The sequence below is a fragment of the Bactrocera dorsalis genome, chromosome 1 (assembly GCF_023373825.1).
Source record: "Bactrocera dorsalis isolate Fly_Bdor chromosome 1, ASM2337382v1, whole genome shotgun sequence".
Classification (NCBI taxonomy): domain Eukaryota; kingdom Metazoa; phylum Arthropoda; class Insecta; order Diptera; family Tephritidae; genus Bactrocera; species Bactrocera dorsalis.
In genome coordinates this window covers 57,965,817-57,993,751 of record NC_064303.1, presented here as the reverse complement: position 1 = coordinate 57,993,751, position 27,935 = coordinate 57,965,817, and the positions used below count along the sequence as shown (strand labels likewise).

General features: G+C 35.2%; 3 protein-coding genes across 6 annotated transcripts in view; 2 read left to right on the top strand and 1 right to left on the bottom strand.

Moving 5' to 3' along the window:
- LOC105224506 (uncharacterized) overlaps positions 1 to 3,178 on the top strand; it is a 435,144-nt gene extending 431,966 nt beyond the window's left edge. For 2 of the 3 annotated variants that reach the window (XM_049462167.1, XM_049462176.1), the window contains exon 23: positions 31 to 532. In XM_049462167.1, coding sequence (XP_049318124.1) covers positions 31 to 517 — 487 coding nt within the window. In that variant the 3' untranslated portion in view covers positions 518 to 532. Of the gene's footprint in view, positions 1 to 30 lie in introns of all 3 variants that reach the window. The other variant, XM_049462163.1, reaches the window with a different exon arrangement.
- Positions 3,179 to 17,038: 13,860 nt separating this feature from the next.
- Positions 17,039 to 19,613, top strand: LOC125775417 (putative nuclease HARBI1). Of its 2 annotated transcripts, XM_049446002.1 has the most exons (3): positions 17,039 to 17,425; positions 17,486 to 18,046; positions 18,107 to 19,613. In XM_049446002.1, the coding sequence occupies exons 1-3, from the start codon at positions 17,251 to 17,253 to the stop codon at positions 18,349 to 18,351; spliced, it is 981 nt and encodes a 326-aa protein (XP_049301959.1). In that variant the 5' UTR covers positions 17,039 to 17,250; the 3' UTR covers positions 18,352 to 19,613. The 2 variants fall into 2 exon arrangements, with proteins under 2 accessions (XP_049301959.1, XP_049301958.1); XM_049446001.1 differs by having other exon boundaries at positions 17,039 to 18,046.
- LOC125777790 (uncharacterized) lies at positions 18,601 to 19,787 on the bottom strand. Its single transcript, XM_049453405.1, has 3 exons — positions 19,599 to 19,787; positions 19,358 to 19,525; positions 18,601 to 19,011 (listed from the first exon to the last, which is right to left on the bottom strand). Exons 1-3 carry the CDS (start codon positions 19,659 to 19,661, stop codon positions 18,601 to 18,603), a joined length of 642 nt encoding a protein of 213 aa, XP_049309362.1. The 5' UTR covers positions 19,662 to 19,787.
- Positions 19,788 to 27,935: the final 8,148 nt, after the last annotated feature.

The window sequence follows — 27,935 nt, the reverse complement described above, 5'->3', positions numbered from 1 at the left end:
AAGAATATATACGTTTATTTTATTTTTTAGATATGCCGTCATAGCGTATGGTTCGCAACTACCACCTTTTGATTATCCCCGAACAATTTCAAAAGACAATGTTGTTTTTATCAACAGTACTAATATACTACGTCAATACCTAAAGCATAGTACAGCTTTCTCAAAAAGTTATGATGGATCTACTTCAAAGAGTGATATGATGCATGCTATTTCCATAGCTTCCAGATTAAATTTCCGAACAGGAGATTCAAATACGTTTATAATAATATCTTGTAGCCGATGTGACATAAAACAAATGCGATTTGATTATTCATCCATATTACAATATATGAGCGACGAAGGAGTTAGTTTACATATTATCACCAACTCTAAATTTAAAGTTGAGAAACCTCGTAAAATACGTCATATTTATGGTTTTGATAAACAGTTTGTATATTCGAATCGCAGCCCTGAAGGTAGTAGCGAACTACGTCATGCGCTCCATGTTTCAAATAGCAGCTTCGGGATACTGTCTTGAGATATTTTGAAGAAACTTAGTATTCCCCGGCAAATAAAATAGGAGTTCAAAGATGGGCGTAATCGGACTACTGACAATTGCGTAACTTTCCTATATGCACAGGCCGGCCCTGGTTAAAAAGAAATAATAGATATCGTTCTAAATTTATTTACGGTAATATTAACAAACAGGCTTGGCAACTTTATTAATTGAAGTGCCTCCAACTCTTAGCATTAAAACAGATGTGTCTGATTTTTCCAAATCAAAGGCACGAGAATATTTAAATAATTAACAATTTTTTATTGTACTAGTAATTATAATATTTTTTTTAATGATTATGGTCCCTATTACGGTTTTCCCCCCAACTGCATTTTGGTTGAAGTTTTGGAATTCGGTATTATAACTAGTTATCAATACAATCAGTCAAAAAACGTTTCAGTTGAAGGGTTGTCAAACTTCACTAAAATATCAAAAATTTCAACTACTACCAAGTAGTTATAATTGAAAATTATTCGCCTATTTAGGAAAAATATTAATAGAAAACGAAAAGTTACTAAGCAAAATGTAAAAGTAAATAGGAGGGGGTAAAACTTGTTGAGCATCTGAAAAAAAACATCCATAGCTGCAATTTGGATATGGCAATTAAAACATTAAGGGACTGTGGAAAATGCTAAGCGTTTGCCTAGGACGGTAAATTGTCTCAAGCCGGCCCTGCTTAGAACAAATATAATTCAAAACGTCCAGATATCTCGTCAATCTACCATAAGTTAATGAAAACTATTTCTTTGTTACAATGTTCAAAAATTGCTGTATGTATATTTAAAACTTTTCATATGATCAAAATCAAATTACATTCCGAAAATTTAGTAACTTGTTTCAGCCGATCGTGTCTTTCATCGATTGACGACAATGCAGAATCAATGAGGAAAATAGAACTTAATTATAAAAGCCTACTTAGCCTCCCAGATTGGCTCATCTTCCCCGCATAATTGTCTTGTCTGATCGAAATTACATACACAATAAATGCACAAATACGTGATATTTATAATACTCCTCTTATTTTTCAGAAAATGTATATGGGTTGGGGTTTTATTAAGTTAACGTTCAAAGTTTATTTTAACAAAAGTTTGAACTTAACCAGCTCAGTGGTCGTCCGCGTGTCGACTGCCTGTGTCGTTGTGTTTCCTTGTCGCTATTCGTATTCGTGTTTTTGAAGTGAGTGTTGCAAGTCACTGACGGTTTGCACGTCAGCTTCTGGTATGCCTCCTTTTCGCTCCCACACTCGATCGTCCAGAGTTGATAAGAACTTTTTCTTAATCTTTATTCTAGGATCCTACTTGTACGCTTTATAGCTACTAACTAGCTCGTTTACTTCATATGGTTGCTAAGTTTTTCTCGTTGAATTAAAGTTGTTTCGATTTTATTCCTGTATTGTCTCTTTAAACTGCACACAGTCTATATCTAGCTCTTTGATTGCTATCCAATGTAATCATCCAAGTATGCCTGATTTTCTACACGCATGTTAAGCTGTTAACAGCTTTAATGAGGACACCTGTGTGCTTCGATTCCTATAAATGTTGAAATATTTTTGTGCATTATTCAAAGAAGGTTTCGTCAACATTTGAGTTGCCCTTCGCGCTCTACCTGTTTTCCCTAGGCACAGCCGTCGTTTTATGGATATGCTGTATTCCCTATTCATTGCAATAGTCTTAAAAAATTTAAGTTGGCTCCTCTGTCCGTGATTATTCTTCTTGGGTTTCCAAAAATTGCAGATTGTTTACGTAACCTATCAATCACTGCTGACGCACCAGTTTCTTTTCTTGTATGTAAACAGACAAATTTGGAGAATGTCTACAACTGATAAAATGTGAGTATAATGCTTTGCAGTAGCCGTCAAAGGTCCTAAATGGTCTAAGAGATAGGTGCTTAACGGTTAATCATCTTCAGGAATAGGGGTATAGAATCCCACTTTTTTACCCATTTTTACGTATGCTACAATGTACTCTACACAACTGGTTACTATTGGAACAACATTCTAAGCTACATAATAAAATATCTATACCAGCTTTTGTATCTGGCGGGCAGCAAAGTGATTCTGTCTATGCACTGTTTGAACAGGTATTATGTCCTCTTCCATTGAACAGAGAACTACTACTTAGATGAGATATTTGCCAAATTCAATAAACGATATTGAAATCTTCATAAGAACCCTTTTCTAATATATCCTTTACTGCTTTCATCAATGCCTACTACCTACTACTTATCATCTACACGCCTAATCTCAGTTCCAGACCTGTGTACAAGTCGATAGTAAAATTTTAGTAAATATGGCCCACCTTGCGACTTTGGGGGTACATCTTCTTTTCGCATCGTAAGCGCAGATGCATTAAAATCTGTGACTATCGTAAAATTTACTCCTTTCAAATAGGTTCGCCCCTTTTTAAATGCCGTAATCACTGCTATCTCCTATGCTTCTGAATTTAATCGAGCAGGTACAATCTTCTATAAGAGTGTACAGCCGTTGGCGTATTTCGATGATATTGATATCATTGGCCTCAACACTCGCGCCGTTAGTTCTGCTTTCTCCTGACTGGTTAAGAAAGCAAAGAAAATGGGTCTGCCAATGAGCGAGGGCAAGACGAAATACCTCCTGTCATCAAACAAACAGACGTCGCACTCGCGACTCGGCCCCCACGTCACTGTTGACAGTTATAATTTCGAAGTCGTAGATAATTTCGTCCATCTTGGAACCAGTATTAACAGCAACTACAATGTCAGCATCGAAATCCAACGCAGAGTAGCTATTGCCAATAGGTGCTATTTCGGGCTAAGTAGGCAAATAAGAAGTAAAGTCCTCTCTCGACGAACAAAAACAAATATCTGTAAGTAACTCAGTATTCTGTTTTATGGTCTGCGAAAGATTTATGAACCTTTGCGCGTTGGCCACGGCGAATATCGTATTCGATGGAACGATAAGCTGTATGAGATACGAATTAAAAGACAGCGGCTACGCTGGCTAGGTATTGTTGTCTGAAAGTATTCGATGCAATATCCGCCGGGGGAAGCAGAGGAAGAGGAAAACCTCCACTCCGTTGGAAAGACCAGGTGGAGAAAGAATTCCAGTTGGAATTTCCAATTGGTGCCACGTTACCATTGGACATATGGTAATGACTGGGATCTTTTCCTCAGATGGATTAATTGTCCCCGCCTCAATAACATATCCAAGAAAAATAGCTTTAAGTACTAACAATTTATACTTTTTCTATTTGATACTCCTTTATGTATCCTCCATGTAACTATATATTATTCGTTTCGTTTTCTATAAGGTTTTTGAAAACATAGTTATAGACCTACAAAATACAGCAGGTAAGTTACATATTTATACCGAATGAAACGTACTTAAATTTATTTGGATCCATCTTTTTTACTTACTAAAACAATTGTTATTGCGTAATGTGAAATACTTGTTTGGATAATATCAGCAATTTTCTCCATGCTGGTTTACGAAATTTTTGTCTCCTAAAGACAATCTTCATGGACGTTGGAACACCTGTACTCCGTCACATAAGACGATCTTATTTAACGATTGACATTTTTCAAAACCTTGGGGCTTACAATTATTTATCAATTCCTGAATAACTACATTATCGTTTTATTATCCTGCACTTAAACATAGCCCCTGAAGCTCTTCTGCCTTCATCAGTATTCCCAACATTAATTTTACCTGCCTCTTTGGTTCCTTGTGAACCGCGAATAATTTCGACTGAAAATTAAATGGCTCTTAATTTTATTCTCATGTGCATTTTTGTTAATCAGAGGTACTTAGTGCGACAGTGGCTGAATTATTAAAACAAATAAAATTAACTATAAATTAAACACTTTACTTTTGTACCTTCATTACCCTTGCACTCGAAAGACTTGTGTCCCATACCATTTGCTTCATTTCTTTTGTTGACTGCTTCGAATAAGCTTCGACACCTAAAATACGATTTTGAGACTTATTGATTCTAAGGAGGGTTAAAATATCATTGAATGGGCTTACTTGCTGGTACTTTCGCTGGTAGGATGGAAAGGGTGATGTGATCTTGCTCTGCCGAGCAAGTGATAGCAAGCGTTTTTAACGCAAGAGCAATTAAATGGGGTAGTAGCTACACAAACTGGCGTGGTAATGCTCTACTTAAAGTGTTTTCTATGTTAGACGCCGTGCTGCTCAAGACCGGCGATAATAGATATTACATTCGCCAGCAGCACGTTGGAAAGTGTGAGACTTTTAAAAACATAGCGATCACCTGACCATCTTGCTGGCAATCCGCAAGCAAATGCAAACTCGATCCAGCGTAAAAATTGGGAACCTAGATGGTGCGATCAACGTTGACCGACATGCTGAAAAACTGGCGAAGCACATAAGTAAAGCCTGTAATGATGCTACGTGTAGGAAAAGACACAACTTAACCCAAAGGCGCGAATACTGGTGGAACGAGGAGATCAGCGAATGCCATAAAGTGAAAGTTTCTGTCAAAGAAGCCAAGGTACGCCACACCTATATGGGGGGCAGGCCTGCGTCAAACAACTGTGTCAATAAGACAAAGGCTGTGTCCATTTTATGCGCCCTTAGAGCTGGCCTGGATTGACAGACAACACGGTGACACAGATTTTTACTTAACGCAGTTCTTATCGGGCCATGGCTGTTTCAAGGAATACCTGCACAAATTTTGCCACGATGACGAAACACAATGTTCCTCCTGCGGAAATGCCACAGTAAACGCAGAGCACATCTAGTTCTCCTGCTCGAGGTAGGCTCGAGAGGCACCGTAGGAAAGTTAAAAAATGAAAGGATGACGCCCGACAACATAGTGAGTCACATGCTGCGAACTCAGATGGTGAAGTTAAAATGAAAGAGTGTGCCGCAATGGCGATCCGAGAACACAGAATGAAAGAAAGGCAACAAAGAAGCATAAAACCACATGAATAACCCTGGAAGTAGGTCGTGAAGAGGCATTTATCGCTCAGCTTGGTTCTGCGAATATATGAATCGTACATGCTGCTAGTTCCATCCTGGCAGTATCTTTAGAAAATACCCCCTTCAAAAAAAATCCCGATAACAACCCATATCATTCAGCATAAGCAATACATATGCAATACATACAAACATATACACATGGTTGACGCCGCCCCCGCCCAATTTCTTTTGCCACGTCTGTATCGGCAGAGCAATTTCTTCTTCGAAGTTTTAATTCGAACGCAACCAAACATTAATTGGGGAAAAGTTGCGCCCTCTCTTCTTTTACGACAGCTCACCGATCCAGACGTGATAAGTGTTTTCCAATTTGTTATAATAAAACACATGTATTATAAGAAACCTTTTGTTTTTATTAATATTTGTGTGGAATAATTCGCGGCCGGCCGTTTCCACACGGCTAACCACAACTACTGCACTGATCATTTCACTTTATATATAACAAAAAAAACACACTGTTATTCGAATATAAATTATAAATTTCTCGGACGCACAAACATCGTCTGGAGCGTCAACAATCTCTCCCGGTTTTTTTTTTTTGTTTTTCTTGTGGTTATTTTGAGTCTAGTCGCTCAACTCTGCCTTTCCATATATTGCTCGAATAGCAATAAAGGCAAGCAGCAATAACGCAGCTGCAGTTACGGGAGTGTATAAAAAAAAATATATATAAGTAATATTTTTGCTACACAAATAGTTTTTATTTCGAATATCTCGAATATTAAAAATGACAATTTTATTAAAAAAAAACTTGAGTAATGCGATCAGATGAACCTTTTTACACAGTATATGCAGTAGATAACCTTTTCGTGGTAGCTTTTTGGGGGGTGAATAGCGGCCATCTTGGATTTTCAGTGGTAGCAACGCAGTGCTGTATAAATTGAGGTAGTAAATACTTAGCAAATTTACTTTATTAAATAAAAATAAACTATAAATATTGTTGCTTAATATAAAAGAAAATTATTTATTAATGTTATATATTTACCAATAGGTGATTTAAATGCCATAGTGTGCAATATTTCGCCCATAAAAATATCATTTACTGATATTCAAATATTCTTTTTGTAGTGAGTTCTTAATAATAAAATTCGGCCCTGTTTTTAGATTTCTCGGTGGTGAGTGAATGTGGTCTTCTTTTGCTGACAAAAGTCTCCAATGCAACATTAGGATATATCACTCCTCCCATCTTAAAATAATGCAATTTCCTCATTGCAATTTTTCTTTGTTTACAATTTAAAGTTTTTAAATAGAATTCTTACAATATTTAAAGATATTTTAAAGTGATTACTGATTAAGTAATAATGAATAAGTAAAAAGGTATGATAAGATTGATAAGATACAATTTTCAATTCTTAGATTTAGTTTTAGTTGGTTTTCTTTTTTCTTTTAAATTGGTTTTTATATTTCCTTACATTTTGACTTTTAAATTTTACAATATGATGTTCGCCATCTTCTTCAGTTTTAATGAGACTAACTTTTCTGTATAGATTACTAAGTTTGTCTAATCTCTTCCTCGAAACTTCTGCGTTTACAAAGTTTGTGTCAATATCTTTTTCTTGACGGTTTTTATTTACATTATTTATTCTTTGTTCTTTAATAATTTGAGGATCTGGTTTTGGTGACTCCTTATTAAAAAAAAAAATTGTATATGGAACTTTATTGGTAGTAGAGTGAACAATTATATGGTTATAAGTGAAAAGTGTTTGTTCAATTTCTAAATATTTTAGCTCTTTATCACCTGAAGTGTTGATTATTCTAAGTTTTTCATTTAAAGTTTTACGTAGTCTTTCAATGTCACCTATACCAGTTTTACCGGTGGTTGCTTCTACTTTTATGTTTAATGAATTACACCATTGTTTAATGTTTATATTATTTAAACCTTGGTCTTGGTCGACTTTTAAAGTTTTTGGAGGACCCATACAATTAAAAATTTTTAGCAATGCTTTTTTGGATTCCAGCCAGTTCAATGCTTTAACTTTTTCTATCATAGCAAACTTAGAGTATAAATCGATACATGTTAAATAATATTCATTATTCCATTTCCAAAAATCTATAACATATTTTTCTCTTATTTTGTAAATTGGCGGTGTAATTTTGAACGGCATTTTGTTAGAAATATGATCGTTCTTACAATGATTACACAGTTCACATTCATTTATTATTTTGGTGATTTCCTTAAGATAATTGGGGTAATAATATTGTAATTTAAAACATTTTGCAACCTTCTCTATACCTTGATGAAGTCCACTTAAATGGATTTCAAGTACTTTACTTTTAAAATTTGCAAAATCTGTGATGTTTTCTAATTCTTTTGTACACCGATAAATCTTGTTGCGACTTGTTGTTATTAGTGTCTTATAAACGTTTTGAAATTGTATAAAATCAGTATCATTGGGCATAAAAATTGTTGTATTATTTTTTAATAAATGGGTTTTAATTATATCTTTAATATAATCTGTAGTTAATTCTTTGTATGTAATTACAGTTAGGTTATTAAAAAAAAAACGTTTGTTATTGTGGTTGAGTCTTTACCATCTCTTATTAATTTAATTTGATTTTTGAATACATTTAATGGTCGCTCTGTTATCTTAGTAAGAATATGAACAGTGTCTACGTTAGATTCAGATTCTTCATTAAAAAAACATTCCGTAATTTTGATACGAGAAAGAGCATCTGCTACACGATTTTCTTTACCTGATATGTATTTTACGTCAAAGTCATACTCATTAAGCCGAATCTTCCATCTTTGTAACTTGGAGTTTGGTTCCCTTAAGTTGTGGAGCCATTGCAATGGTCTATGATCACTATTTACAGTAGAAACTCGTTTATCCGGCCCTCAGTTATACGGATTCGCGATTATCCGGACTACCCATCGCGACCAATTTATATGTACCTACGTAGAAATTATGGAATCATGAACGTGTCGGAACTTGCATATTCCGCTCGCGCAGGGGGGGTCGCTGCCGCTGCCCCGCGCGTTTCATTATTGTTTTAGTTCATTTGCAATTGTGACTCCGCTCTGACGTGCGTGTCACGTCTACATATTTAAACCTGCCAAAGCGTAAGAGACAATTTAACAACGCTATATGACTTTATGTAAAATGTCAGCTAAAACAGGGTTGCAATTATATTTTTCCATGGCATTGCATGCAAATATACATGGTTTTTGGTCTGACATATTTTACAGCCCTTGCAAATAATTTTCTGAGTGTGTTTGTTGTTGTGTCGGTGCACCGAGAGGAAATATATGCAATTCTTGCACCGTGCAAGGGGTTTGCAAGAGCGAGAGAATACCCCTAGAGTGATACTGTGAGTCTACTACAACTGAAACGAATTCGTGATATAGCAGCAATGAAGAGAAAAAGTTGCTTACGTCAAATGACAATTACCAAATATTTTAAACCAAATTAAACTTATTCCCTACCTACTTATTTCATGATTACCAAATGCAAATTACCAAATACATACATATTGTAGACAAATTATTCGTACATACGTACCTAAATATTTTATTGTATTTCATGATTAATGCTGCAGTTTAGTATTACGTATGTAGTGTAATCTAAGAAAATATGTACATATGTACATACATAAGTAAGTGTTCATATCTTAATAAACATTGATTTTCGTTGCAGGATATGAATATCTATTTGTTTTTCTTCATACATTCGATTATCCGGATTTTCGATTATCCGAATGCCTATCGACAACAATTAGTCCGGTTAATCGAGTTTCTACTGTATTAAAAATTTCCTGCCGTATAAGTATGGTCTAAAATATTTGATAGCCCAAACCATGGCTGAAAGTTCTTTCTCAGAAGTTGAGTAGTGCTGCTCATGTTCATTGAGTGTGCGACTAGCAAAACAAATTGGATGTCCCTGTTGACTTAACACTGCCCCTAATGCCACATTTGACGCATCAGTCGTTAAGGTAAATGTTTTTTCATAATTTGGATATGCCAGAATTGGATCATTAGTAATTAAAATTTTTATGGTGTTTATAGCTTCCATGAATTTCTCATCTGAGCTATTTATTTTATTGTCCTTTTTAAGACAGTTAGTCAAAGGTTTAGTTATTTCCGAAAAGTTTTGAATAAATTTACGATAAAATCCCGCCAAACCAAGAAATTGTTTTATTTCTTTCTCCGTTTTAGGAACGGGATAATTTAAAATTGCTTTGATTTTATTATCTGGATTTTCAGATTTGCTTCGTTTAGTTTACGAAAAACTCTGTCTAGAGATTCTATGTGTTCCTGTAATGACGTACTGAATACTACAATGTCGTCTAAGTAAACCATACAATCTCTCCCTATTAAACCATCTAGAACCGTGTTCATCAGTCTCTGGAAGGTGGCTGGTGCATTTTTAAGCCCAAATGGCATTCTTAAAAATTCAAAATGTCCGCTTTGAGTAGAGAAAGCTATTTTTTTCCTATCTGCCGGATCCATTTCTATTTGATGGAAACCTTGCGCTAAGTCTATTGTTGAAAAATACATACACCTACCCAGTTTTTCGAGAATTTTATCCATGTTTGGAATGGGATACCTATCATCGATTGTAATACTATTGAGCTTGCGAAAATCGACAACAATCCTCCATTTCTTTTTACCCAAAGCATCTGACTTCTTTGGTACCACCCAAATTGGGGCTGAATATGGAGAATCACTATGAGAAATGATTTGATTTTCAAGCATTTCTTTTATTTGTTTGTTTACTTCTGATTTATGAATTTCGGGATATCTATACGACTTTACATATATTGGATCTTCATGGACCGTTTTAATTCTATGTTTTTTTTATGAGTAAAGGTGAGTTTGTCCCCTTCTTTATAAAATATATTTTCAAATTTATTTAAAAGTTTTTTTTAATTTATTTAACTCTTCTGAATTTAAATGTTCAAATCTAAATTTACTATCTTTAGTGTTATGATTTTCGTTCATATTTAATTCTTGAAGGCAATTATCAAAATTTTCAGAATTTGATTTATTCTTGAAAAAATTATACCGAACACCATTCATATGTATCATATCTTTTTCCAGATCAATTTTAGCTTTAAGTAGCTTAAGTATATTACAACCAAGTAAACCGTCGTAGTTATTCGAGAAATTATAAACGAAAAATTTCAGTTTTTTCATATGTTCATCACTAAATAATTGTTGGATTTCATTTAGACAAACTTTTCCTATCGCTGTTGTTAATGTTATTGGCTGAACATAAATAACCTTTTCGTTGGATATCCCAGGCTTTATTAAACTAACTGATGAACCTGTGTCGACTAAAAATTTATAATATTTTTTATTAAATTTCAATTCAATTGTGGGGAGCCTTCCGAGGCTGTTAAGTGAAAATTTACCTCATCTTGTTCCATTGGTTCAGGATAGCCAAAGCGTCTTAATCGAGATTGGTTTGACCCATGAATCTTATCTTGTTTTAAATTATTGAAGTTTCTATTAGTATAAATGTTTCCAGAATTGAAAGGTGTATGCCTAACTTTTGGGAAATTATTATTTTGTAAAGTATAATGTTGATTGCTATATTCATTGAAAAATGGTTTATTTTTATAATAGTTATTTTGATTGAACAATGGATAATTTTTTGAAAAATTGTTGTAATTGGAATGAACTGGAAATTGATTCGTATTGGTTGCAAAATATTCTATGTTACTATTATTATTGTTATTCATATAATTAAGTAGTTTCGAATTTGCATTAGTTCTTTGAATTGTTTTTTGTTTAGAGAATTGTTTATTATTTTCATAAACATCGTTTTCATTTAATATTTTGATTGCTGACTTAAGGTCGGTAGCAAGATTAGCGTTTATTAACGCAGTTAAATAGTTTGGCAATTCCCTTTTTAATGTTTTCAAACTTATCTGATCTAATTCATTATACAAAAATATTTTAGTTGAGCAACTTTCATCTTTTAGTTTGATAACATCCTTTACTTTACAAACTTCTAAATTAATCTCTTCGCATAGTAGCTTAACATTATTTTTAAATTTAATATTGCTTATTTCTAGGATTAGTGTTGAAACTGCCGTGTGTTCTCCGAATTCATCTATAAGTAACTGCCTCAGCGTCATCCAATCTGGTGGCTGCTCTCGCCTAACCACGTCCAATGTAGCGCTTCTGAGTACTTTTATGACACAATGTACATAGATAGAATACCTTCGTCTCTTCCGATATAACAGGAGACTGTGGCATGATCGCGTCGATCCCTTGAATGAAGAGTGCCAAGTAGTTTCGATCACCATCAAATGGTCGAATAAGTTTGATGTTTTGGATCGCCATTTCTCTGGTTTCTCGCTCCATTTTGTTGTCTTTAATTTTAATGGATTTCAAAATCTGGCTTAGTTCGTCCACTTCTTCTTCCATAAACTGTCTGTTTTGTTTTTATTCACCTTCATTTTTAATGTTGCCTTTGGACTTTTGCTTTTGTTTCGCCAAATAGGTAATCGCACTTATTTTATTTTATTTTTTTTATATATATTTTATTTATTTTATTTTATTTTATTTTTTTATTTTTTTTTTATTTTTTTATTTTTTTTTTTATATACTGTTTTATTTTTATTTTAACGTATTGTAATATTTTTGTTCCACTGTTCCATCATAACTTAGTTCGTTTTGTTTGTTACGATATTTTTTCTTCACTTTTCACGTTTCTCGTTTACGTTGGCTATACTCTCTGATAGTTTTCTTCACTGTTCACGTTTCTCTATTACTTTGGCTATACACTCTGATATTTTTTCTTCACTTTTACGTTGGCGATACACTCTTTATGTTAAGCAATTTAGTTTTATTCGTTACGATAGTTTTTCTTGTTTCTCTTCGCTTCGACAGCCCACTTTACGTTTTGTTTCCTACGATATTTTCCTTCACTTTTCACGTTTCTCGTTTACGTTGGCTATACTCTCTGATAGTTTTCTTCACTGTTCACGTTTCTCTATTACTTTGGCTATACACTCTGATATTTTTTCTTCACTTTTACCATGGCGATACACTCTTTATTTTAAGCAATTTAGTTTTATTCGTTACGATATTTTTTCTTGTTTCTCTTCGCTTCGACAGCCCACTTTACGTTTTGTTTCTTACGATATTTTCCTTCACTTTTCACTTACACTCTGATAGTTTTTTTCACTGTTCACGTTTCTCTTTTACGTTGGCTATACACTCTCTATGTTAAACAACTTAGTTTTATTAGATATTTTTTTTTTTCTTCACTTCGACGTTCTTTAACTGCACATTGTTTTAGAGTTACCGAATCTTTATTTTAGGATGTTAAAGTTATGATATTTTTATTTTATATGATATACATTCTTTTCCACGATGTTAAGCGATATCTTTCACTTTTCAATTTCCACGTGCTTTCACTACCACGTTGTTTTGAGTTACCGAATGTACGATGTTAAGGTTTTAATCTTTTTGCTTTGAACGACATACCAAAAAATTGTTTTTTCATGGTATTAAATTTGATCTTCTTGTTCTATAGTATATAAATTTTTCCTTCACGATGTTTTTTTTTCACTACCACGTTGTTTAGGGTTACGGTGTTGTAGTTTGGATCTTCCTTTTTGTTTTAAACGATATGTAATTTCTTTTTTTCACTACATATATGTATCGTGTTTTTTGATAGCTTGAAAAGTTACTTTATTTAAAACGTATCAAAATTTTGTATTTATTTTTTATTTTAGTTTGTTTTTGGCCCTTACACGATTGTGTGCATTTAAAAGAAAGGGGAACAACCCGAATCGTTGTTCAGGGTATTTTAGACGAATAGGTTTTTTTTTTATTTAGGATCTTTGGCGCAAATCCTACCGACTGCGCCAGTAATATTTTTGTTACACAAATAGTTTTTATTTCGAATATCTTGAATATTAAAAATGACAATTTTATTAAAAAAAACTTGAGTGATGCGATCAGATGAACCTTTTAAGTCGAGTGACGAAATCAGAGTGACGTGACAAAAACGATTTAGCAAAATGGTGTCGTTTAATGTGCGGGGGACCGCTTTCAATGGCGAAAATGCTGAATTGAAGCACGTTGGCAATGTTACATTCGAGACTTTTGCTGACAAAAGTCTCCAATGCAACATTGGGATATGTCACTTATATATGTATATAAACAGTAAAACACCAACGAAAGTGGTTTTACTGTTTTTCAAAATATTCTCCATCAAGATTTATACACTTTTGCATGCGCTCAAACCAATTTTCGAAGCACTTTTTCCACTCCGATTGAGGCACTTCCAAAACATGGTTTTTAATGCTTCAACAGCATCTTCTGGCGACGAAAATCGTTGACCACGCATTATTTTCTTGATGTGTGGGAATAAAAAGAAGTCATTGGGTGCCAAGTCAGGGCTGTACGGCGGATGATCCATCAATTCGACGTTTTGGCCGGTCAAAAAGGCGCTGGTTTGAGCCGATATGTGAGAGCTCGCATTGTCATGGTGCACAATGATCCCTCTTCTCTTGTTCGTTTTTCGAATTTCTTCGAAGACTTCAGGCAAACAAATGGTGGTGTACCACTCAGAATTGACGAAGAAACAGGCGACCATTTGCTTCGAAGTGCTTCTTCCACGAACAACTTTGGTTGGATTTGGCTCGTCTTGGAAGACCCACACGGTCGATTGCTGTTTTGTTTCGGGCTCATACGCATAGATCCATGATTCGTCACCTATGACGATCTTATAAACGTCTTTTGAAGCACCGCGATCGTTTTTTTCCAGCATTTCTTTACACCAATCCACACGAGGCTTTTTTTGAGCGATTGTCAAATTGTGCGGGATCCAACGAGAACAAACCTTTTTTACGGCCAGGTGTTCATGCAATATTGAATGTATGCTGGTGGGAGAAATGCATAGGCATGCCTCTATCTGAAGGTATGTTACATGACGGTCTTGCATTATCAGTTCACGTACGGCATCGATGTTTTCTGGTACAACGGCTGTTTTTGGACGACCTTCACGGAATTTGTCTTTGAGCGACGTCGGCCACGATTGAATTCGTTGTAACAATTTTTCACAGTGCTATAGGATGGTGCTTCATAGCCATACAAAGATTTTAGTTCATCGATGCACTCTTTTCGTGGTAATCCACGTCGAAAGTTGTGAAAAATGATCGCACAAAAATGTTCACGAGTTAATTCCATTTTTTGGCCGAGATGAATTTTTTAATTCCCTGTAAATAAAACAATTCACGATTAAATGACAAAACGTTCTGAGTGATGTATGCTAAAAAATGTCAAACTTTCCAACGGAAATGTCAGATTGCACCTGGCAACACTTAGTGTTGCCTAGGCCAGAAATATATATAGCAGCCCTCGTAACCCCATAAATCAAAGCGAAAGTGAATAGTTGATATAAATCAAATAAGTGCTTGTGAATTTTTATTTGTATTTGGATTTAAATAAAGCAACTAAGCACAAATCAATTTTTGTTTGTGTACATAGTCGAAGACTAGGCGTGCAAGTGCATTGGGACGATTACCCAGCAAACACGTTCAAATTTAATTTGAACGAAGAAAATATTTTACTAAATTCATTAACTTTTTTTTAGTTCATTAGAAAATTCACGCTTCACTAAAACGCACTACCTATCATCAACATAATTTGTAGTTCGTCCGTGATTGGTTCTGTAACTTTTGAACTTTTTGCAACATATTTGCAAATATATTTTAATTTCAAAGTTTTAAATCCGATTTTGCAGTTCATGTTCAATTTTCGAACACAATGGAATCCATCAGGGCCTTTACCACAGCTGCAGACGCTATACTGGAGTTTGAGGAGTATTTTACTCCAACAGCAAACGGCCAAAGTGCCTACTCTCTTGAAGTACAACAAGTTTAACTGAAATCTCTATGGAGAGAGGTAAAGTCAGAATACAAGTTGTGTTTACCAAAGGTGGATCCTTCCAACAAAAGCTGAATTAACAACATTAACCTTAAATATTCAAGCTGTTACCACGCTTATGTGGCAACTTACCGCCGTGTGATACCGAAATATTTCATGGCGATGTTTTACAATGGCCCTCATTTAGTGATTTATTTGCTGCCATTTATGGGAATAACCCAAGGCTATCTCCAGTGGAAAAGTTATTCCATCTGAATCAAAAAACGCGAGGTGAGGCAAAATTTATCGTTTCTAAAGCGCCAGTGCCGAATGGCAGATTCGCTTTGGCTTGGAATAATTTGTTGTGTAGATATGAAAACAAGCGAGTGCTTGTCAACACACGATTAAATTTCAGTGTTTAAAAAACTGCAGCAAGTTTCATTTCATGTGATTTTGCTTCTGCTTTTGCTTCTGAAGAAAACAGAAGTCGCAGTCGAAGCAAAAGCAGAAAACGATCGCCGACGAAAAGCGAATCAGCAGCAGCAGACGCCGCGTAAAAAGTTTTGATTTTGCTTTGCTGCTGCTTTCGCTAAGCAACGCAAGTCGAAGCAGTAGCAACTGCTCGACTTCTGCAAGTCGCCAGCAGCAGCAGTCGCCGTTTGAAAATTTTTGATTTCTGCTTTCGATTCTGCAAGTCGCTGCATTTCGCAGTCGAGACTGCTGTCGAGATTTACTTTGCTGCTTATGCTGTTTGTTGCTCCCCCTGTATTCTAATAAATTAAACAGTTTAACAATTTGTTTTTTTTTTTTTAATTCACTTTTTTCATAAAATACAATATTATTCAAAATAAACTTTCAAAACCCTCGTCATTTTGAAAAAGAGATAAGTTATCAATCGCTAAGTCCAGAAAGCTTGGATTTAATTTGACCAGAAATATATTCTCTAGTACTTCCTGACTTAGTCGATTTCGCTAATCAGTAAGTACAAGTCTTAACGTCGAAAATGCTCGTTCAATCGTCACCTGTTAGAAAAAATTTGTATTTATGAAACTGTAAACATTAATTTATTAAAACATTTGTATATACATATGTACCTGAGTTGGTGGTACAGCAAAGCAAACATTACTTAGTGCATATAGCTCCTGGTCTGTGCACTGCTTTCCTTTCCAAAATGTGAGAACGTCTACATCGATTCTTTGGAAAGGAAGTTGAAGATTGTCAATCTTTGAGTAGACGTCGAATGCACTACTGACTTCCGTTTGGATCCCTTGCTCCAATTTGAAAGTCTATTATTTTTTAGTTTAGTTTTACATGTTTTACATTTAGCTATGCCTTCATCAACATTATTCTCGAAATACATCCAAATATCACTTTGCGCCATAGTTAAACAATTAACGGGGCATCTCGAATTGCTATTACCATTGCCAAATCTGTACGTGGGCATTTGCTATCATGATAGAATCATTAGCGCAAAGGCGTAGGGTAGGTAGGTTCGAGCTGGGCCCTATTGCACCAACCACTTGTCATTAGCATTTTAGCAAATTCTCAAAACTACGCAAAGTTTTTTGTTGCACCAACTTGATAAGTGAGAGTCACTCAATTGAGTATTGCTAAATAAAATGTATCTCAATGCTATTGATAAGCGTTGCACCAAAAGTTTAAATGCAAAGTCAAAAGTGCTTAGCAGAAAAGTAATAAGTTTTGCAAATTAGCAAATTTTGTAAGCACTTCGTTGCACCAACAACTTTTACTTATCTCTCCCTTCTCTCAATTTGCTAAGTTTTGCATTGTTTTGCTAAAAATAATTTCACCTATCATGACAATGATAAGTTTAGTCTGAACAAATTAATCAGTGCCTTAGTACGTGCTCGAGCTTCGTGAAATATTAATAGGAGTAAAAAAAAAACTAACAAAATGCTTCGATTCGAACTTTTTAGTATTTTGGAAGACGAACATTCGCACAATTCGCGTGTTACAAACGAAAGGATCAATTACAATTTGGATATTAGTGCGGTAGAAAATTTTCGGCTAACTCGTAGCCAAATTGAAAAAATTTTGCTAAAAACAGGAGCGCATCTGCAATACACTAGTAAGCGTAATATGTGCTTAAACCCCCTGCAACAGTTATTAACCACTCTGCACTGGTTAGGTAATGGTGGCCAATATCATGGAATTGCGAAAATGCATGGGGTTCACAAATCAACGGTGTGCAGAGTAATCTATCGAGTGGCAAATATCGTGATAAACGAGTTCATGGACGTAACTATTCGTTGGCCAGAATTTGAAGAAAATCAAAATATCGCCACACAGTTTTTTAATATTGGTGGATTTCCACAAGTCGCAGGGTGCATTGACGGAACGATGATTGATACAGACGCGCCTAACGTTAACGAGGAACAATTTGTGAATAGGCACGGAAATCATGCGATTAATGCAATGATGGTTTGTGGACCTAATTTTCAGATTTATGCAGTAAATTGTAATTGGCCAGGGAGTGTGCACGATGCCAGAGTCCTACGTAATTCTAATTTGTTCGGCAGATTTGAAAACGGATTCCGTCCATTCCCTAATGCCGTAATTTTAGGAGATAGTGCTTATCCGTTACTGAATTGGCTAATTCCTCCTTTGCGAAACAATCCGACGTCGCCACAAGAGCAGCTTTTTAATAGAGCGCATAAAAAAACAAGGAGGATTATTGAAAATTGTTTCGGTATGACTTTTAGACATACATTTGTTTTTTAAGATTTTTATAGCCAAGTTATTTTTACAGGTATCCTTAAAGAAAAGTTTCCTTGCTTGAACCATTTACGGTTGCAGCCAGAAAAAGCAGCGAAAATAATAATAATGTGCTGCACTTTCCACAACATTTGTCGAATGGATGCACAAAATGATGTGGATTATGACGAAGAAATTATGAATGGAGCAAATGAAAATGAAAAAGAGCAGTCCTTTCAGAACACGGAGTCACTAAACAATTCTGAAAGGCTCCAAAGTCTGCTAAATTGGTTTAATTAATAATTTCTTCTTTTATAAGAAACCTTATTACAAAAAAATTAATGCCTTACCCACGAGTTTACAGGTTACGAAACTTTAATTTGTACACATTTGTTATTTTATTTGGATTTGGATTTACATATATATATATTTTAAACTTAAATTCTTCTTAATATAAAGTTTTCAGAAAAAAAAAATAAAATAAAAAGAAAAAAATGAAATCAAATAATTCAGTAATATACATATGTATGTATATACTAAAAATTATTATTAATACGACAGCAGCGGACTTAATGAGAGAGTTTTATCATTTTCATTCATTGACTCCTTCTCCAAATCCGCTGTGAATTTTGATCGTTTCAAACCTAATTTTTGTTCTAATGACAAAATTGTTAGCTTATTTTTGTAAATTTCGGTTTCTAAGAGTTCAAGCTTCAACTCCTCATGTCTATCTTGTAAATTATATGTTCTTTTCCTGTTGGTTGGTCTCGTCCTTTCTGGTTGGATTTGTTCCAATATATTGTCCAAATTGGAGGACACTCCATCGCTTTCGGGTTGGCCGAGACCCTGAACAACTGTCGACTCATTGCCCAAAATGTCAAGTATGTAGTTGTCGACTTCATCCAGCAATACGTTTTTGCCACCCACAGTGCCTGTCCTCTTGGCATTGTCTTTTTTTGCCTAAAATGAAGCGAATTTTTAAATTATAACTAGCTAATTATTAAAAAAAAAAAAACAAGATCCTGCTGTGCATGTACACGAAGTAAGAATTGAATCTTGTTGAAAATAACTGTTAGCTGCAGCAAAAAATCTAAGGAATAACAATAATTTAATCGTCGCAGCGAATAATGGTGTAAACAACAAAACTACAGAAATACTCTTGCAATTTTGTTGCTTTAGCTGGAATTAGACCGTTTGTGCATTTAAATAAATTTCACTCACTTGCAAGCTCACTTGCTTTTATTTAATTGCTATTCCTAGAATCGACCGAAAATTTTTTGAAAATAACAAATTATAACAAAATTACCAAAGTTCGGCTCTTCCAAAGGCCAAATAAATTATCTCTGGCATAAGTCCATTCGCGATTAGCAGCAGCTAGTCCGAGGGATTGTGCCGTCTTTAGAACTTCAGTCCAACCATCTTGCTTTTGCGTTTTGCAAGTTGCATTATTTTGAAAATATCCAAATAAAGAATCCTTAAATGTAGATAAATATATTTATTGCATATTCATGTATACATTCTAAATATGATAATCAAAATAAACTTACTTTTTTCCCCTTTATAACTTGTAAAACGGCCAATTTATTGGCTTTGTTTTGTGCACGCGACATAGCACTCTAAATAATAAAGAGAAACTGAGCAATATTATCGAAACGTACATTGCTTTGCTCCACTTCTCATTGAGAGCGCTTAGCACATTATTGGAAAAGTTTTCTCTATTTGCAAAGCAAAAGAAATTGCTTACTTTTTTCCCCTTTATAACTTGTAAAACGGCCAATTTATTGGCTTTGTTTTGTGCACGCGACATAGCACTCTAAATAATAAAGAGAAACTGAGCAATATTATCGAAACGTACATTGCTTTGCTCCACTTCTCATTGAGAGCGCTTAGCACATTATTGGAAAAGTTTTCTCTATTTGCAAAGCAAAAGAAATTGTTGGTGCAACGCTTATCAAATCAACTTATCCAAAGTGCTCGTCAGTTTCGACAAGTTGAAAAGCTTATTGATAAGTTTAAAGTGCAACACTCATCAACTTTACTTTTCAAAAAAAACTCTTTTCAAAAATTTGCAAAGTGAAAAGTGCTAAGTGAATGGTGCAATGGGGCCCTGATGTAGCGCATGCTTTGAGCTCTTGAAAAATTTATTTTATCATTTGCGAAATGCCGTCAGAAATAAAACTTTCGTCGGTATACATATATACGTAAATGAGAGGCAGGTAGCTTAAATCTTTTATGTGGAAAATAAAGAAAGGATTAAGATCCTTTTGTTTACAAATGTATTTCTGGGAAAAAGAAAATAATAACAAAGGATAAAGATCCTTTTCTTTACAAATGTATTTCTGGGAAAAATAAGATAATAAGAAAAGGAGAAAGATCCTTTTTTACAAATGTACTTCTGGAAAAAATAAGAATTCATATTTTTGGACTACTATATAATAATTGTGGCATACAATTTATATACCAATTGAAATAATAAATTTAAAATGCGCAATAATATTTTGATTTATGCTTGTATAAGTTTATTAAATTTAAGACTTCGCTCATTCCCAACCCGATTTGCATAATTTTTCTGTAAATTAACAATATTAAACTAAATATTAATTTTTTGAAAAAATGTTATTTCGAACATGTACTTTATTTTTATAATGTAACACTGATGCACAAGAAACAAGAATCATACAGTATACGTAGAAAAATTCAGACGCGACAGTAATCTCGACAGTAGACGCGACTTGCAGAATCGAAATTTTCAAACGGCGACTGCTGCTGCTGGCGACTTGCAGAAATCGAGCAGTTGCTGCTGCTTCGACTTGCGTTGCTTAGCGAAAGCAGCAGCAAAGCAAAATCAAAACTTTTTACACGGCGTCTGCTGCTGCTGATTCGCTTTTCGTCGGCGATCGTTTTCTGCTTTTGCTTCGACTGCGACTTCTGTTTTCTTCAGAAGTAAAAGCAGAAGCAACTGTTCATTTTAAAAAGTTGCTCGCAGTCGAAGCAGTGAAAAGCAAAAGTATAGCGACTTCTGCTACTTCGACTGCAGTTTTTTAAACACTGTTAAATTTATTGTTGAAGCGTCCGCACATTTCAATAGAATCTGACACCGAATTTAGAAATTTACAGCGGGAGATAAATAGCTGCATTTCAGCTTAACAAATAAATACATGGCATCAATATATATAGCTGGGATGCCATATTTATGTATTTGTGTTCTATCTGACTGCTGCACTATACACTGTCGCTTTGGGAACAATCTCTGTATTCGGATTCAGAAATCCCAAAATGGGTTGAGTTAGACAAGTTTCTAATCAAACGGGTTAAAAACGAATCAAAACTCAAAGGCGAGTTAGGTACTCAACCCAAGATTAAGTCGGCTGATGGTGAAGGACGGATACCAACCTTGCAGTCAAGGATTGGATCCAAACCCATCAATTCCAATCACGCCAAGACAAACAATATTAAATGTAAACTGTGCTCATCTCAATCGCACATTTTGAAAACTTGTCAAAGATTCATTGAGATGCAGCCTAACGCACGGTTGAATGCTGTCAGAAAACTCCACGTCTGCCTAAACTGTTTATAGGGCTCACATACAGTGATGGATTACCGCCTAGGCCGGCGAGGCCCGGGCCTAGGGCGGCACAATTTGTGGGGCGGCAAATTTTTCAGAATGTCAAAATTTTAAATCTGATATAATGTAACGACAATACATTTTAAGGATTTATTTTGATTTTTTTATATAAATTTACAAATAAATTTCTATGAAATAGAATGTAATTCATTTTGTGATTAACTTTTTTATTCGTGAGTGCAATACTGATAAAAAAATGTTTTATAACAGAAATAATTGAATATTGATAAGCTTTTCCTGAAGAATTTTCAAAGCTCTGTTGAGTTGTTGTATCTTTAGTAAAGTTAATCTTGCAAGTGAGCCGCTTCTAAAATTACACAATGTTTTCTTATATTATTTTCAATGAATCCGGTGTTTCACATATGAATTGTTATAAGTATTCATTTAAAATTCATCTTTTTGTTTGTATATAAAAATATTTTTATTCTTAAAAATGATTTCTATAGAATCAAATAAATGAATATATTCATTTTATAGCCAATTTTTTGAAAAATGGAAACAATTTGAAGAAAATAAAAATTTAATAACATTGATGTTTCATTTTCGCAATATTGTGAATTATATTGACGAATATTAACGAACTTTTATAGCTTAAAGCAATAATTCGTAATTATTGTAAAATGTTATTAAAATTCAAGTATATAATAGGGTGGGTCGATTCCGGAATTTTTCGATTCGGTATTTCTAATAGTGCGGAAAAGTTGCCTTAGTACTTCCTGATTCCAATGCAACTTTTTGTTTTGAGATCGGATTGCATCTTCAACCCGAACCTCGGCCTTGAAATTTCGGAAATTCGCCTAAAATCGTGAAATTGTCTACCTAGCACCTGAAATACGCATCTCATGGCAAAATGTATAAAACAAAAGTTATTTGTCACGTCATTTGTTACCGAAATGGTGTATGTGATCATGGCCGTAGGACGAACCGTTCCCGAGATACGAGCGAAAAGGCGGCGCGCCACAGCGCAAGGTCAAAATTGTTGCAGCTCTCAGCTAACCTGTATTGGTCACCCAGAACCCACCGCGTGGAGGTAGCTGCTCTTCGGGTTCCTCCCAAGCCCAACCCAACCAACCAACCATATGTCAGGCTTGTTTTAGTCTGAATCTGTGTCAAATTTATTGATAAAATCAGATTTTGTACTAAACTTTGGCACTTGTTGCCTAGATTTCAGTGTAGAGCGTATAAAAAGATCACGAGATTGGGGGCCAATAACTTTAGAAGATGCCTCTGTCACCAGTTTGACGATTCTCTCGACTGCCACGGTGTGAGAGGGGAATTCACTAAATTTCCATACCTCTGCAGTGTCTCCCTTTTATGAGTTCTTCGTTAGAAACTGAACAAAGAACTGGTGGAACAGTCAAGGTAATATTCTTCCAGTTAATCATATCGTAATAAGTATTAGCTTTGAAATTCAGCTTTGGCACTTTATTATTTATTATTTGAGTAAACTGTAAGTACGTACTTGACCAAAATCTTTATTTCCTTTGTTGGTTTGTCAGTAGAAATGTATAATCTCAGAATTCTATTTGCACAGGTGAGCCAACGAGATTTGCACATGTTACCTGGATGCATCGACGCTAAATCTGAGGAACATTGACCGGAAATAACAGCTTCTGATATTTTATAGAGATAAGCTTGGTCTGTGCTAAGTTGGGTCGGATTAATAACCTCAGAAGGTAATTGGCAGGATGGAAAACTTTCCAATTTGACAACAGGCAACTTCTCACAATCAGGGAGCAGTTTACCTATGTCGCCAGAGAATGTATTTGGACTCTTTGAGACACCATCTATGTGTTCGAAAAGAGCACGGAATGGAAGTTCATTGAAATGTAGAAGACAAACAACCCACTGTAATGGCCTACCTATTCTTTCTTCTAGTTTCCGAATGATTCCACCTTTCCAACCTGTGTTCGTGTTGGTGCCATCAGCACCGACAACTTCTAGATGTTCCACATCAACTGAATTGTCTTGTAAATGTTGCCATATAGCTTGCGTCTCATCCTCAGCTGACCCGGAAGGAGAAGTGACGTGGCCAAAGTAATGACAACCAGGTTCCGCTATAAGAGAAATATGTTCCTCTTTGACAGTGTCGCGGTAGTACTTTTCACCTTCGCTGACTTGTATAAGTGTATTGTCTTTGCGGCCGTCAAAATACAGCCCATATACGGAGTCAATACTTTCGGTGTTCTGGAGCTTAACACCAACACTTTTTTTTTGCCCGACTAATCTTGCATTTGCCAGTGACAAAGCTAGCCTGATCCTCTGTTATCAAACCTGCTTTTTTGGCATCCAGAAAAGCCGATGAAACAATCAAGGCCGCTGCTCTATCACTTACTCCAAATCTTTGGGCAGCTAAAGCAGTGTGTTGTTATACCAGTGTGTTTTGTTTGGTTTTAGAGGATGGAAGAGAAAATTCATCATCACCATCGTTTTTCGAAGAATCAATGTGCGACGCACCTACATTGTTGTCGTCTGTATGAGGGTCTGGCTGATCTGAATGGTCACGTGTTCTAGCTGATACTTTTCTGGTAAGTGTTGATGTTGAATGACGTTTTGAAAGCTTTTCTTTACGTTCATTTTTCTTTGTAATCTTTTTTGTTTCAGGTAGATCAACACTTCCAATGCGACCAATTCTTGTGGTTCTCTGGTCCAAGAGAAATGGTTGTTCATTGATAGGAACTTTCCTTTCCTTTGGACAAGTGCAAGAAGAAAAATAAATGCATTTACAAGCAGCGATGTCAAATAATTTTCCAACAGAAGAGACAAAGTCGTCTCTTTTAGAGCTCAAACCTATTGGGTTCCTTAAAAACATTTTTTTAAGAGTCAGAAATTTCTTATGGTATGTGGTGAGCATTTGTACAACTCTGGTGTGTGAAACTATCGGAATAGATGACTTTTTGAAAGTATTTTCAACCTTTTTTGCAACTATTTCTGTAACCTCTTTACTCCTAGGTTCATAGTTGTCGCCTCGGAGTCGCCCTATACCAAATCTTTCAAACTGATAACACAAAAGAACATCCTGGTAAGTAGGTAACTGGGACTCAGAGAGATTGTACGGATATATGCCAAACACAGGACATTTCTGTCTAAATTTAAATTTAGATACAGACATTTTGAGTTCTGTGTTTTGTTGAGAGAATATAAGTGATAGCACCTGGCGAAATATAATATATAACGACAAGAGTGAAGGAACTCGATGAAAAAATATTTATGTGGAGACCAGTCCGAACGTGTCGTATGGCGCAGGGAAATGAATGTAAGTGATAGAACTCGGCGAAATCACCGACAAGAGTGAAGGAACTCGATGAAAAAATATTTGTGTGGAGACCTTTCCGAACGTGTCCTTTGGCGTAAGTGAATGAATGTGAGTGATAGCACTCGGCGAAACCAACGTCAAGAAGTGTGGCCGCAAGCCGATTTTCACCTTGCGCTGTGGCGCGCCGCCTTTTCGCTCGTATCTCGGGAACGATTCGTCCTACGGCCATGATCACATATACCATTTCGCTAGCAAATGACGTGACAAATAACTTTTGTTTTATACATTTTGCCATGAGATGCGTATTTCAGGTGCTAGGTAGACAATTTCACGATTTTAGGCGAATTTCCGAAATTTCAAGGCCGAGGTTCGGGTTGAAGATGCAATCCGATCTCAAAACAAAAAGTTGCATTGGAATCAGGAAGTACTAAGGCAACTTTTCCGCATTATTAGAAATACCGAATCGAAAAAAGTCCGGAATCGACCCACCCTAGTATATATTTATGCCGATATGTACAGCCGTGGTCACGCAAATAGCACACATAGTCATAAGAAGCAATAGGAACTTATACAATTGACAAAGTTCTTTAAAAGGCTAAAAAGGGTTTATTTGTTTATTAATTTAATGAATGAATTAATGAATGACACTTCAGTACAAGATACCAAAGAAATACAATCGAATCTTCCTTTATTGCAAGTTACAAATACAAACAAAACGTCGTCAACTTTTCTTTCATCAGAAGATGGGGAAGAAAGTCAAACAACAACTGATATGTTTCAATGATGGAATATAAATGATGAAACACGAGATTTTATAACTATAAACGGTTTACCACAAAATAATGTAACGGATTTTAAAAATTCACGAAATTTTTATTATGATAAAACGAGGTTTTGCTCTAAAAGCTTATTTCAACGTAATTTAAAGAACGGAGAAATTCAACGTCGTGAGTGGTTAATTTATTCAGAAAGTAAAGGATCAGTATTTTGTGCTCTATGTTTACTATTTGGTAGGAGTGGTGAAGTAAACGCTTTTACTGGTGAAGGGTTTAGAGATTGGAAAAACTCAAAAGCGTGCATTGATGCTCATGAAAATTCTGATTTTCACAAAACTAACATTAGTCACTTCAAAGCTCGAGCTGTCATTCAAGGCCGTGTTGATCAACGTTTAATGGAGCAGCTCTATGAAGAAACTTTATACTGGAAAAAAGTTTTGCATCGAGTAATTGTAATAATTTAATCTCTCACAATAAGAGGGCTGTCATTTAGACAACATTTAGAACGAATTGGAGATCCCCATAATGGAATTTTTTTAGGTTCAGTCGAGCTTCTTGCTAAATTTGAATCGTTTTTATCAGAACATTTAAAATTATATGCGCACCCTGACCGTGGAAATACTTCGTATTTATCTAAGACAATCTACGAAGAAATTATATTATTAATTCAAAATAAAGTGTTGCAACAGATTTCTAAAGAAGTGCAATCTGCTAAGTATTTTGGTGTAATTGTGGATTCCACACCTGATATTGCTCATGTTGATCAACTCACGATAATTATTAGACACATATGTACGTAACAATGGTCAAATTGTCGAAAGGTTTCTGGAATTCATTCCAAATACTGGCCATAAGGCTAAAGATATTGAAGATGCTTTGTTAAAATCTCTTGAGGATAATGGTTTAAATATTGGGTTGTCAAAAAAAATCTTGCGGTACTTTCGCTAGTTGGCGCTGAAAGCGCGTAGTTCTCATTTCACGCGCTTTAATTGAACATGGAGCAAAATAAAGAGAAAATACGGCATATTTTACAGTACTACTACGATAAAGGCAAAAATGCATCTCAAGCCGCCAATAAAATTTGTGCAGTTTATGGACCCGATACAGTTTCCATTTCCACCGCACAACGATGGTTTCAACGTTTTCGTTCTGGTGTAGAGGTGGTCGAAGATGCGCCACGCTCCGGAAGACCTGTCGTCGAAAATTGCGATAAAATCGCTGAATTGGTCGAAAGAGACCGGCATAGTAGCAGCCGTAGCATCGGTCAAGAGTTGGGCATGAGTCATCACAAATTCAATTCAATTTCAACAAAAAAAAATCCATAAAAATACCCCAAAACCTAATATAACGAATTGTCGTGGTCAATCTTACAAAAATGCAAGCAACATGTCAGGTTTATATTCAGAAGTGCAAGCACGAATCAAAACAACTAATCCATAGCTAAATATGTTCCTTGTGCTGGTCACCCTTTAAATTTAGTGGGAGCTTGTGCAGCTAAATCTGTTACCGAACCAGTTGACTTTTTTTCTACTTTGCAAAAATTATATAATTTTCTTGCCGTTTCGACACATCACTGGGAAATTTTAAGACAGCATACAAGTTTAAGACTTAAAAGCCTTTCTCAAACTCGTTGGTCGGCTCGACATGACACATTAGAAAAAGAGTGGCCTGGAGTAATTGTTCACTAAACTTTATTGGTGAAAAGAAAGATGAAAGACCTACTACGCGAGCTGAAGCTAAGGGACTGCAGCAAAAATTACAACATCTAGAAACAGCAATTCTAGTCATTGTTTGAAATGCAGTTTTGGATCGCTTTAATGCTGCGAATATGAAGCTTCAAGATTCTCAAGCTGATTTATCATCTGTGATAAGAATATATAGTTCTTTGGCATTATTTCTCCAAGATATGAGAGATAAACAATTTTCTGATTATGAAAAAAACCAAAGCTATACCATTATAACACCCGTCGTAAAAAAACCCGAAAACTTCAGGCTGACGAGTCACGGGAAAATGAAAGAAGAGCTTTATCTGGAGAAGAAAATTTTCGAACCAACGTTTAATATCTAATTTTAGATACTTTAAGTGTACTATTGACAGGACGTAAAGTGCTTATCATAATCTTTACGAAATATTTAATTTTTTTGACAATTTATATGAAATAGATACCAATGAATTAAAAATTCGCGCGATGTATTAGTTACTAAGTATTCTGATGTTTTGGAAGAT